Raw genomic sequence first — 13,132 nt, 5'->3', positions numbered from 1 at the left:
TTCCCAGCAAATTAAAGCAGCTTTTAAGTGCAAAAATGATTGAATAGATCAAGGCTGCTTTTCTATGTGGCCTTGATCTGTTCCATTGTTTTTCCAATTGAAAACAAGTTAAGTGTCTGAAATTCCTAGATATTTTCCCTGTGTATATCAAACATTACTTCCAGGCTCTCAGGGCAAAAATCGCACTGAGCATATGTAGATCAAATGCATTACACTACAAAACACTATTGCTCTAACATGCTTACTGTGGATATCCAAAGACACAGAATTAGGTTTTCCTGACCTGTAACTTCAGACACAGCCATTCACAGCCATTTTAGATTTTGTGAAGATTTGGGGAATAAAATATTTTTTTGGACATTGACTGTCTTATAAAAGCAGCACTTAATCAGTAAACACACAAGCTGGGGGCTATGGGCATAGATGAGGTGGTGTGTACGTGGATAGAGAACTGGCTACGGGAACGTGTCCAGAGAGTATCTGTAAATGGCACCTTTTCAGACTGGGCTAGTGTAATGAACGGTGTGCCTCAGGGTTCTGTGCTGGGTCCCATATTGTTCAACTTATTTATTAATGACATCGGGGAGGGTGTTAACAGCGATATTTCCGTGTTTGCGGATGACACCAAAATAGGGAGGGTAATAGACACGGACTTAGACACTATAACATTACAGGAGGACCCGGATAAAATAGGGGAGTGGGCATTAATGTGGCAGATGAGGTTTAATGTCGATAAATGCAAAGTAATGCACTTTGGAATTAAAAATAAACAAATGGGTTATACAATTATGGGTATGCCGCTGGGGAAGTCAGAAATGGAGAAGGATTTGGGGGTCATTGTAGACCACAAACTGAAAGGTAGTTTGCAGTGCCAGGCTGCTGTAAACAAAGCTAGCAGGGTCTTGTCCTGTATTAAAAAGGGGATGTATTGCAGGGACAAGTCTATAATTTTGCCACTTTATAGATCATTGGTTCGACCTCATCTGGAGTACGCGGTCCAGTTCTGGTCACCAGTACTAAGAAAAGATGTCCTTGAGTTGGAAAAAGTCCAGCGGAGGGCAACCAAACTAATTAGGGGTATGGAGGACCAGAGCTACGAGACAAGGCTACTAAATTTAAACATGTTCACATTGGAGGTGAGGAGATTAAGGGGGGATATGATCTCCATGTACAAAATGTTCAATGGTGGTAGCAACATTAGCGATAAACTGTTTAAAATTAACTCCATTACAAAAACTAGGGGCCATCACCTAAAATTGGTGGAAAAAAAATTCCAGCACAAGGGGCGAAGGGGGTTCTTCACAGTAAGATCAGTTAGGGTCTGGAACTCACTGCCACAGGCGGTGATTTCAGCAAATAATGTGGAATCGTTCAAGAAGATTTTGGACGATTTCTTAAGGGACCGCAATATACAGGGGTACAGGTAATATACAGGGGTACAGGTAATATACAGGGGTACAGGTAATATACAGGGGTACGGGTAACATACAGGGGTACAGGTACTCCTAGAATGAGATCCTAATAGGTTGGACTTGATGGACTAATGTCTTTATTCAACCTCAAATACTATGTAACTATGTTACTTTAGGGAGACTGTTTTTTGTTTTTGTACATTATCTATATATTATGTATTTATTATGGCCAAAACACACAAAAATATTTAGGCAATATAAAATATTGCATGGAAATATTTGTACTCCTATATCCCTCCTGCAGATGGAAATCTTATTTTATATACAAATAATTGTGTACATAATTTTTTTTTATTAAAGGAAGGAGTTTTTGTGGGGGTTTTTTCGTTTTTTTTTCAGTTAATGGATTTTTTTCTAACAGTGTGGTCTCTTTATTTACATTTTACTTTAACCCTTTAGTGAATGACTAGGGGTACAAGTAATTATCCCTTACTCATTCACTAGGGGGGCAGCACGATGCAAATAAGCCCCCCTGCCCGCAGACCATCACAACCAATGGGTCAGGGTTGTTGCGGAATTGGCCCTTGTCCTCTTCGGGGGGACCCTGGAAAAGCACCCTCCCAATGCCGAGGGCATGTGGCCTGGTATGGCGCAGGGAGGGAGGGCCACTTGCTCCTGTCCTGCCAGGCCAGTGTTCTGATTAAGGGTTTGGTTGCGAATTGAAGTTACGTTTTTTTTTCCAGTTTTTTGGGGGTGGGGTTCCCCCTCAACATTCCTACCAGACTTAAAGGGCCTGGTATGACTTTTGGGGAAATCCCACCACTTTTTTTTTTTTTTGCTTTTTAACTTGGGGTCCATCCTAACTTATGGATCAGGAGGGGGACCCCATGCTGTTTTTTTTTTATGTGTTTACATTTGCAGGGAGAACGGTCTGCTTCGGCAGATGGTTCTCCCCACTTTGGCTGTGACTTCGGCTGAGCGGAAGCATATCCTGTTGGCTCGGCTGAGCTGTTCGGCTGAACTGAAGGGCTCCAGTGGCCGAAGGATTATCCAAAGCTACGGCTATACCCTTCGGCTCCTTTGTGAATAGGCCTTATAATTGGTAACATATTAGTGATCTTTCCAGTTCAAATAATTATCTGGAATATTTGTGGAACAGTGATTGAAATAAACAAGCAGCCTACATACCATTGATGATTTTTCCTAAAACTGAGCATAGTACATAAACTATGCTAAGCATTATGTGCATCTAAAGTTTGTACATAACCCCAAACCATTCTTTCTGTAAAGGTAAAAACAAATAGGACCCACGTATTCCACATTCCACACCACTTCCTGAGGATGCTGTATTTGAACAGGTCTGGATCAGTAACAAATAATAAGTCCATGAATATAAGCTTTTCTATCAGATTTATCCATGTTGGTGAAGTGATGGAACAACAGCATAGCTTCCACTGACTCCTGCATACATGAAATTGATGTATGTGTCTGCTTTCAGAGATATTAGCAGCTATTGCACTTTTGGAGACACAATTGGTGATGGGTTATGTTTAGAAATCTATAAACTTTTAAAAGAACCTTTAAAAACTGTAGAAAATGTTTTTTTGCGTAGATCACAGCTCTTATTTCAGTGAGCGTACCTCTTTTGAAGGCCTCTTTTGAGCGTACCTCTTTTAAAGCTGCATGAGCATTGCCCTTTGTCACCCCAACTAATGAGTTTCTGAGAATCCTTTCTAGGAGAATAATAATTATAGGGTTATATTTATGATAATTTAATTACAGTGTGATGTCTTAGTAAATGTGCAGAATGTGTCATGCAGTTAGTTTGAGGGGTCATCTGATGTGAAAGTCATATCGGCCATTATGGGTTCTGTTTTTAGTGTGGAAGAAGCCTTGCGTAGTTGCCTTTATAGTTTATTTCCAAGGGGACTGGTAAATATGTAATTTTTGTACCAACCACAAAACTGCTTACCCACCCTAGCTTTAAAGTGAATGCATATATAGCAGAACATCACAGTGCTGAGTTGTGGTATACATTCCATGTTCATCAAAATAGCATTAAAAACAGCCACCCAGGCTATACTGAGGTTGTTGGGTTTTTGTGCTGTCCTATGTGTATCCTCAAAAGACATTGATTCCATGTTATTTACATACCCCTGTACCTAAACGTGAATTACTTTTGTTTTGCTATTGGTATCCTGGTACTACAAGCATTTGGAGCACACAGTGTAAGGACTGAGTGTACTGAGCTGGTCGCTGTTGCTACTGATAAGAGAGATATTTCCTGATAATTAAGGTTAGTTAGTTTATGAGTTTAGTGTCGGGGGCAGATTACATTTATGGCAATATCTTAGCAGTTAAGTGTTATAGTGGATTCAAGAATGCAAGTTTAAAAAGTAAAGATTTGCTGTGTTATAGGAATCATTAGGAAGTGTTAATTGTTCCTAGGCAGTACCCTAAAAAAAATATAATTTTTTTTGTCTGGTATGAGTATGCCTAGGCTCTCCTGTGCCTACAGCCTCGTATCTGTATATCTGCAGTGTAAGATCTAAAGCACCAGTCACACTTGCGAATGAGGCCAGGTTGATGAGTCTCACCAATTCCTTGGTGCGACTCATGCAATCTGCTGCATGTGAGAGGCTGTGTACTACACAAAGGCAGTTGGCCATTCACATGTGATCGCATGTACTGTGGTTACTTGCTGACAACGGCGCCTGGACGCAGACTGTTCCTGAGACTCATCGATCTGGCCACATGCGCATGTGGGAATGGAACCTAAGACACTACTGCCTGTGGCTTCCTTTCCCTGGAGATATGGAGTGAGATTTGGTGCTGTTACTACTATGCTGCTCACTGTTCTCCTTGCTGGAGGCTCTGGCATTAGGAAGCAAAGGCATGCCTCTACCAACATGGCAGCCTCCATATAGAGACACAGTTCAAAATCAGGCCCTAATACATTAGTAATGGGAGAAACAAATCAGCTGCAGGGAGACCACAGGCAATGCTGGTGACCAGTCCTTTGCCTTCTATCTGCCTATTTTAACCACAGTTTCCAGAGTTTCTGCTCTATCTGTCCCCAAAAAAATGGTATAAAATTCATTTCAGTACAGCGTTGCATGACGGAATAAACGTCAGTCAAAGTATCGCAGCGCTGAATACTGAAAAATGGCCTGGCCAGGAAGGGGGTCTAAACACCTGGTCTTGAAGTGGTTAAGGAGGTAGTTTAGTGGTTACGTTTTAAAGCCTTTTCTTCACCCAAAAAAATGTGGAGTAGGGGTAGTACCCCTCTCAGGTTTTCCTGCGGATTGTGATCTTATCAGAATGATTTCCCCATATTTCGACAAGATCATTTTTTAAACCTCAACTGAACAAACTGAAGAGGGAAGCTGATTGGTTTCCCTGGGAAACTGCTCCAGATTTTGTCTGCTCCAGTTTTGATAAATTCCCCTCTACATTTTTAGTACAATGGAGAAGGATAAGAACCACTTTCAGGTTGTCATTAGTTTTTGTCTTTATATGGCAATAATAGCACTCTTCTCCTTTTACCAAAGATTTATTTGATCATTAGAAAACAAGATGGTATGATAAACACTGTAAATGGTGTGCATAATAAGAGTTGTAAGGCGAATGCACAATACACATAAGGGCAAAGCATTGTAGAAACAATTAAGATACCACAATAACCTCCTGAGTAAAGTGAGTCATTATATGTACAATAATAGTTCCAATAAAGTCAGCAAGTAACATAATACGTTTGGAAAATAGCACTCTCTCACTTCTTTTCTAGCTGTCACAAGACAAAAAGCAAGGTGAACGTTCCCCAGAAGGGTTGTAGGCAGCAATAAATGTTTAGTAATGGCAATCTGCACACAGATACTTCTAGATAATTGCCGGCTTTTATTCTTTGCTTACCTTATTTTTCTTTTCTTTCCCATTCTTCACTAGGGCAGATGAATAGGGGATGTACTTGTACTTGGGCCTGAAAAAGTGGCATCGGGACATCCCTAGAATCCATCTCCCTTTACTTCCTGGAACTCTGGAGCATGTGACAGTACACACTATCTCAGGGGGAAAAAATGCCCTTCCCTTTAGAGCTTGCGATATTTTGCAGTTTAGGGATGAGATTTCCCAGCAATGCTCTGCTTATGTAACCTTCCCAGGATGTATCTCTTAAGCGTGGGTCAATACTTTTTCCCAGTTTTTTTTGCTAAAATTAGGTACCTCGGCTTATATTCGGGACGGCTTATACTCGAGTATATACGGTACATAACTAATTTAGAGGAGTAAAGTGGACAAACAGTAATGAAGTAAAAAAAAGATATGTTTATCTATTGAATGCAAGATGATTCCATATCAGCATGCAGAGCTGCTGTGACTTTTAGTGAAAGGGAGTAAAACTCTGCTTTAACATAAGTATTTACTACTTTGCGGCCTATCCAGAAACTAAAAAAAGAAGGGCCTTCTGGCCAGTCTGGTGACATCCTTACTGCTGCACTTAACAGCGCTCAGATAATAAGATGTGAGAACCGTTCAGTGCAGCTGTACTTGGAGTGCATGCACCCCCAGCACAGAAGAGGAACATCATCTGCTGGAGGAGTATGCATTCTGCAAGGAACATCGTCATACTGAAGGTTAGTATTACAGTAAAAGATGCTTCTTTTTTTTTTGTGCTGTGTACTGTTTGCTTTGTTTTCTAAAGCTGGAGTTTTGCATTAATTGGAAGCAGAACATTTTTCTATCAAAAAGTAGTGGCTTCTTTCGGCAGGTTTGTTATTGCCTGAAGAAAGCAGACAGTGTCTGAGTACCGCCAAGCACAACAAACAAAAGCAGAAGACAAATACAATTTACAGTAGATTTCTAAACTTACCTGTGTTTTTTCACTCTCTTAATTTTGACTTTCTAATTAAAACATACACTTTTTCCATTGATTAGCCAGGAACATGAGCTGCTTTTTCAAGTCCGCCACCCTTAGCCACTTCTAAAAAATCAATAGTTGATGTCTTATAGAGGAAATTACATGACTTTGCTTGTATCTTTCCAAATTTCATCAAGACCTCTAACAGATAATGGATAGACAAAAAACATGTCATTACAATGCTAATCTTTCTCCAGTTTGGTGATTGCATTTAGTAAAAAGATTAGGTGAGGAAATCAGGAAAACAAAGTGACAAACTGTCTGACCTAACTACACTTTCATGTAAAATGATATGACAATTGCTACACAAACCAGTTTGTACGTATATTAGTGTTATTAAAATTGAACTTTGTTTTTAAATATGAAACATAGTTACATAGTTACATAGTATTTGAGGTTGAATAAAGACATTAGTCCATCAAGTTCAACCTATAGGATCTCGTTTTTATGGCCCTCTCCTTGTCGTTTGTGACTAGCTTCCCGCTTCCATCCTTTATTGGGCCTATCTGCTCCTTTCTCCCCTTTTTACTGTTAATATATTGATAGAATTTGTTTGGGTTCTTTTTACTATCTGCGGCGATATGCTTTTCGCACTCAGTTTTAGCTGCCCGGATTTCTAGTTTGCATTTTTTGTTACATTCTTTGTAGTTAAGGAACGCCAATGCCGTCCCCTCCGTCTTATATTTTATAAATGCCGCTCTCTTGTCCTTGACGTGTTGTTTTACAGTTTTATTAAGCCATATAGGTTTAGTTTTCGATCTTTTGCTTTTGCTCCCTAAAGGTATACACTTTGAAGTAGCAGTATGTAGTGTTTTTTTAAAACAATCCCACATCTGGTCTGTGTTTAGGTTTTGAAATAAGTTTTCCCATTTTATTTCCCCCACTAGGTTGCGCAGCTTATCAAAGTTGGCCCTTCTGAAGTTTAGGGTTCTAGTGCTTCCAGTACACTTCTCTTTTCTGTATTCAATATTAAAAGTAATCGCATTGTGGTCACTATTACCCAATGACTCCCCAATTACAATATCCTCGATTAGCTCTGCATTATTAGTGATAATTAGATCTAGGATGGCTTTTTTTCTGGTAGGAGTCTCCACCATCTGGTCCATGAAATTGTCGCGCAACATGTTTAGAAATCGCCCCGCCTTCGCCGAACCCGAAGTTCCATTGGCCCAATTAATGTCTGGGTCTGGAAAACCAGCTATGAATTTCTAAAATTACATAATATAGTCAGTTTAATCTCTACAGAGCTCTTAGACTTAGGGGGTTATTCACAAAGCTGCCAAAGGCAGCCAAGTGAATGACCCAGTTGAAGTGAAGTGAGCCAAACTACGTTCGGCTATTCACTTCTGGCTTGTGCGGCTGATTTCAGCCTTACATTGGCAGCCTTCGGCTGTACTTCGGTCAGCCCAACATGCTCTGCAAGTACGGCTGAGCCGAAGCGCAGAAGGACTTCAACTCAACCGATCCAACATCTTAATCACGGAGCGGCATTCGGCTCAACTATTCTGCTCGGTACCTCTGTGGTACCGAGGAGAATAGCAAATCAATGAAAAGAGCAAAAAATATTTTCAAAAATGTAAATAATTAAATAAATAAAAAAAGATTTAAAAAAAGAGAAAACAAAATAATTGGGCGGAGCTAGCAATGACAGCTAGCTCCGCCCAATTGTTTCCTATTGGCCGGCACCTGCTAGAGTCATCATGGAGTCTGTATGGGATTACATGAAAGGACAGAAGGATTTGAGGCAGCTGACATCCACAGAAGATCTCTGGTTACATCTCCAAGATGTTTGGCACAATCTACCTGCCGAGTTCCTTCAAAAACTGTGTGCAAGTGTACCTAGAAGAATTGATGGTGTTTTGAAAGGCAAAGGGGGGTCACACCAAATACTGATATGATTTGGATTTCTCTTCTGTTCATTTACTTTCCATTTTGTTCATTGATAAAAATAAACTATTAACACTTTTATTTCTGAAAACATTCTTACTGTACAGCATTTTTTCACACCTGCCTAAACCTTTTTCACATTACTGTATATAGTTACATGGTTGTTAAAGTTGAATGAAGACACAGGCCCTTCAAGATCAACTTATGTGTGTGCATGTGTAGGAGTCACTAAAAGTTCCCATACTCCTAGATGTCTTTCTAAGGGAATACAATATACAGAAGTTTTTTTTAATGTGTCTATACTCAGCTGATACCACTACTTGGGGAAGGGAATTACACAACTTTACTGCTCTAACTGTAAAGAATCCCCTATGCAGTTTGAGATTAAACCTATTTTCCTCCATTCCTCCATTTTCCTCCATTCTCAATGTGCGGGTCCGAACCCACTGTACATCAATAACGCGTGAAGTTATGCAGTTCCGAACCGACCGAGCTGTCACTGTGAACGTGGCGATACCACTCCCAGCCTTACCCTGCACAGAGATTTCCCAGCTTGCGTGACAACAGATAGCAGACTGACAGTGATTGTCATTAGGGATGATTAACTCTGCAGTTAACCATTTATACACAAAACAGTAGCTGCCACCACATGTTTTAATGGAAACACACCGTTCTCAGCAATGCTTTGACAATTCAAAAACTTAAACAAGGCCTATGTTACCACTGTCCTTTCTGACAGGAATATGACAGGTTTCACCATACAGTAGCGCTCTTCATGGAGACAAGGATACTTTAAGTTTTTATTTAGAGAGTAGAGATAAGCTTAAGGATTTTTACGATTGTTTAACCACTTAAAGACCAGGAAGTTAAACCCCATACCTGTCCTGGCCATTTTTCAGTATTCAGCGCTGTGGTACCGCTGTGGTGTTTGACTGACATTTATTCTGTCATGCAACGCTGTACTGAAATTAATTTTATACCATTGTTTGGGGACAGATAGAGCTTTCTTTTGGCGGTATTTAATCACCACTGGGAGTTTTATTTTTTACTATATAACAGAAAAAGTACTATAAAAAAATTTTTTTAAAAACTGTTCCCCTATGAAATGTTATGAAACATTTATTGTCACCCCAATTTTTTGGTAAAATGTAAAAGAGGGGTTACGTCGGGTAAATAGACACCAAACATGTCAAGCCTTAAAAGTGCGCGCGCCCGCGAAATCACAGAAAATGGCCACACTCAAAATTGGCCATAGGCGATACTTTAAAAGCTTTTACTGCTCTTAGTTCTGCAGTTTAATGTTATCAGTAATTAATGGCCCTAAAATTATTGCTCACACTCCGACGTTCATGGCAATATGTAACATGTGCGGCACAATAGGCGGAATCGTCGTTTTCGCATGTAGGCACACCCAACACATGTTTATGTGGGGGGGGGGGGGGGCGGGGGACTGTAAATTTTTTTTTATTTTACCTTTATTTTATTTTTATTTGTGACTATTTTTTGGATGGTTTTTTACTTTTTTTTTTTTACCCTTAACTTTATTGCTATCACAAAGGGGGCTAAGAAACCCCCAATTCACATGACAGATCCTCTTTATGGAGACATCAGGTGTCTCCAAGACACCTAATGTCACCTAGGGACCCCCAGAGAAGCTAATGAAGCAGAGATCTGCTTCAGCAGCTTCTCACTGGCATCTGTAGCCGGGAATGACAGCTGAATGCGGAAGAGATGTAATATATATCACTTCCTGCATTCGGGGACCGGAGAGGAGATCAAAGGGAGATTGTGTGCTGAACTCCCTTTGATCTCCATAAGGCAGAGTCGCCATGCCGATCACAACCGCACCGGGCATAGCAGATCTCGGGACCACCTGCGGCGGCGGGGGAGGCAACACCCGCACCTAGTACAAGCGATCGGCGTCTCTAGAGACGCCCGATTGCTTGTATGTAAACAGCCATGCGGGGGGGGGACGTTTTAAGATAAGGCCAATGGACGGGAGGTGGTTAATAAAAGAAAAGGTGCAGAAAAAGTTAAGGAAAAAGATGTTACAAAAAGAGAGACAAATATAAGGAAACAAAAATAAAAAGGAATAAAATGGGAGTACTTAACAAAGTCCTGGTTTTGGTAGATTCTATCAGAGTCCAATTCAATACACAGAAGATGGATCTGGATTAGACTTTCTCAGAGTAAGGCTGAGCTTCTTCTTGATGGTCACCTGACAGCCTTTATTTTGATGTTACATGAAAGCTTTGGTGTTACGAGCACTTCCTCTTGATGTTAAACGAGAGTTGCTGACTGCCCTGCTCAGCCACTTTTTGCCAGTCCTCTAGGGGGTGTCACTGAGCCAGCCCATAAGCCAATAAGTAAGGATTTAATTTAATAAGTAAGCATTTTATGATCCTGTCATCTGCCCCTCCCAAACTGTCAATTTCATATTAAGAAATACATTTCATGATTTTGATAGTTTAGCCCATGATAACTGTGGATTATTGTGCATTACAACATTTGTTTCATGTGGTCTTTGATAGATTTATGAATTATGGGTGGCTCACAAAGGGAATTATGTGTTTCTAGCTGTCTGGATTTTATAGACACTTCGAATTTGGCATGTGCAGATTTCGTTCGAAGAGACGCAGCTATATATACACAGTTAATTTTTTATATCATCCCCAAATTCAGAGTTATGAAAATTGGGTCAGATTGGAACTTTCAGTTTATGGCTCAGTGAGATACCAGACATTCCTTTCTTATCCGGCCAGGCGATCTTTAGAGAATTAACTGGACTGTTCAGGGGCAATTACTGTGGTGATCGGCTGTTTATTTTTCATTACGTTTTTACGACATGTACTAACTAAACAATTAGGCCTGTTCTATTCAGCTAGTTATCAAGGAAGGCCTGAATGCACAACTCAGGTAATGAATGTAGTAATGTAAGGGCTAGGGATGTTCAGATACCAAGTACCATACTCGGTACAAGTGCAGATACTTTTCCATCTCCAAGACTAGACTAGAGAAAAATTCAAAAGTTAGGAGGCAGCTGTCATTTGTAAGGATGGAGCTCCTGGGATTTCTACATCTCTGTTTTAATGTATGATTTATTTTTTTATAAATAAGGGATGCACGATACCATTTTTTCAAGTACAAGTACTGATACAAGTACTGATACTTGTCCAAGTATTTACAGATATAAGTACTGATACATTTTTGTTTATTGCCATGTGACAGTTTTTCCAAATGATTTTAGGACAGTGGTGGAGCGCCAGAGCTGCAACTGCGGCAACACTGGTAGTTCTCGTGAAAATGCCAAGAATTGGCACTGGTATCTGAACATCCCTAGTAAGGGCTATAAATGATCAAATGGACCAGATTAGCAGATATCTGGAGCTGTAATTAGAGGATGCCTAAACAAAATTATGGGCAGCCTGAGTTAGTTTGAACTAGAAAGGATGCATTTGCAGAATGAGAGAAGATAGAATTTCATAATTATTATTGAGATGCTTAAACCTTGTTACCGTCACACTCAAGTGGTGGCCTCTTGTCTTCTTTAGAGACCTTAGGGCAGTGGTGGCGAACCTTGGCACTCCAGCTGTGCCAAAACTACAAATCCCAACATGCATCTGCCTCTGGGAGTTATGTCTGTGGCTGTCAGAACCTTGCAATGCCTCATGGGACTTGTAGTTCCAAAACAGCTGGAGTGCCAAGGTTCGCACCACAGCCTTAGTGTAAGCAATTTTTTACCGATCCTACCGTTGCCATTCAACAATGTGTACATGAAGATCATATTCCCCTCTTAAACACCTACAGAGTGAATACGTGCAATTTCTGTATTCTTTCCTCATAGCTTAAGTCCTTCAGCCCCTTTATTCATTTTGTTGCCCTTCTCTGGATTTTCTCAAGTTCAAGGACATCTTTCCTGTGGATAGGTGACCAAACCTGAACCGTATACTCAAACCAGTGTTTTGTAAAGTGGTAGAAATGATGTCATTGTTTGCCGGGAACTGAGCGGGACACTGGCCAGAGCATCCCCGGTTGCTAAGAGCTGGGGAGGAAGATGTGTATGGCCCTTGCACATCTCCCCACCCAGTTCTTAGCAACCTGGGACACTCTGACCGGTAAGGGGACAGCAGACACACATGCTGCTCTACCTGCCCCCCCCCATGTGACTCAAAGAGAGGCTGCCTCATTAAAGGGATGGCCCTGTGTGTATTGATACAGTTGTGTAATGCTAATATGCATTTAGCATGAAACTGAGGTATAAGACTTTCCCCCATGCATTTTTTGAAAACATTTTTGCCTTCTTCTTCTCTGCTGTAAAATATTGGGAGCTGCGCTGTATCGGTGCCCTTCTAAACTATTTCACCATCATGGCTGCCTATTGTATAGAAAAGTTTTTATTTAGGCCAAAGTTTTTTTTATTTGATTACTAGTTGTTTAACAAGCTTTGTGATCTGTGTGTTCAGAAATTTATAGTTTGATTTTGATCACAGGAATTACATAAGACTCTTTTTTTTTCATATAGTTATCCTCACAGATGAAGAGGTCCAGAGAAAGAGGGAGATGATACTGAAACGTAAAGAAGAAGAAGCACTGCGAGAGTCTCAAAGACCTAAAATGTCAGAGGAACAACAGAAAATTATTAGCATGCTCTTGGAAGCTCATAAGAAGACCTTTGACACAACTTATTCAGACTTCGCGCAGTTCAGGGTAATTACATTTTTAAAATGATCTTCATTGCAAAACCAATTGATCACCTCACATAGGGATGTCCCAATACCACTTTTTCAGGATCAAGTACAAGTACTTCCCCTCATGTACTTGCCGATACCAATTACCGATACTTTTTAAAAAGGGACAGGTGACTTTAAATGATCCATAGTACAACTGCATGTTATGTACTATGGATATATCCCCTGCT

General features: G+C 40.4%; 1 protein-coding gene across 1 annotated transcript in view; it reads left to right on the top strand.

Moving 5' to 3' along the window:
- VDR (vitamin D (1,25- dihydroxyvitamin D3) receptor) overlaps window positions 1–13,132 on the top strand; it is a 64,586-nt gene that overhangs the window by 26,298 nt on the left and 25,156 nt on the right. Inside the window, exon 3 of the mRNA XM_018564538.1 lies at window positions 12,737–12,921. Within this exon, the coding sequence (XP_018420040.1) occupies window positions 12,737–12,921 (185 nt within the window). The remainder of the gene's footprint in view (window positions 1–12,736; window positions 12,922–13,132) is intronic.

This window comes from Nanorana parkeri, unplaced genomic scaffold (assembly GCF_000935625.1).
Source record: "Nanorana parkeri isolate BGI_ZX_2015 unplaced genomic scaffold, ASM93562v1 scaffold758, whole genome shotgun sequence".
NCBI classification, from domain to species: domain Eukaryota; kingdom Metazoa; phylum Chordata; class Amphibia; order Anura; family Dicroglossidae; genus Nanorana; species Nanorana parkeri.
This window is presented reverse-complemented; position numbering and strand designations above follow the sequence as displayed.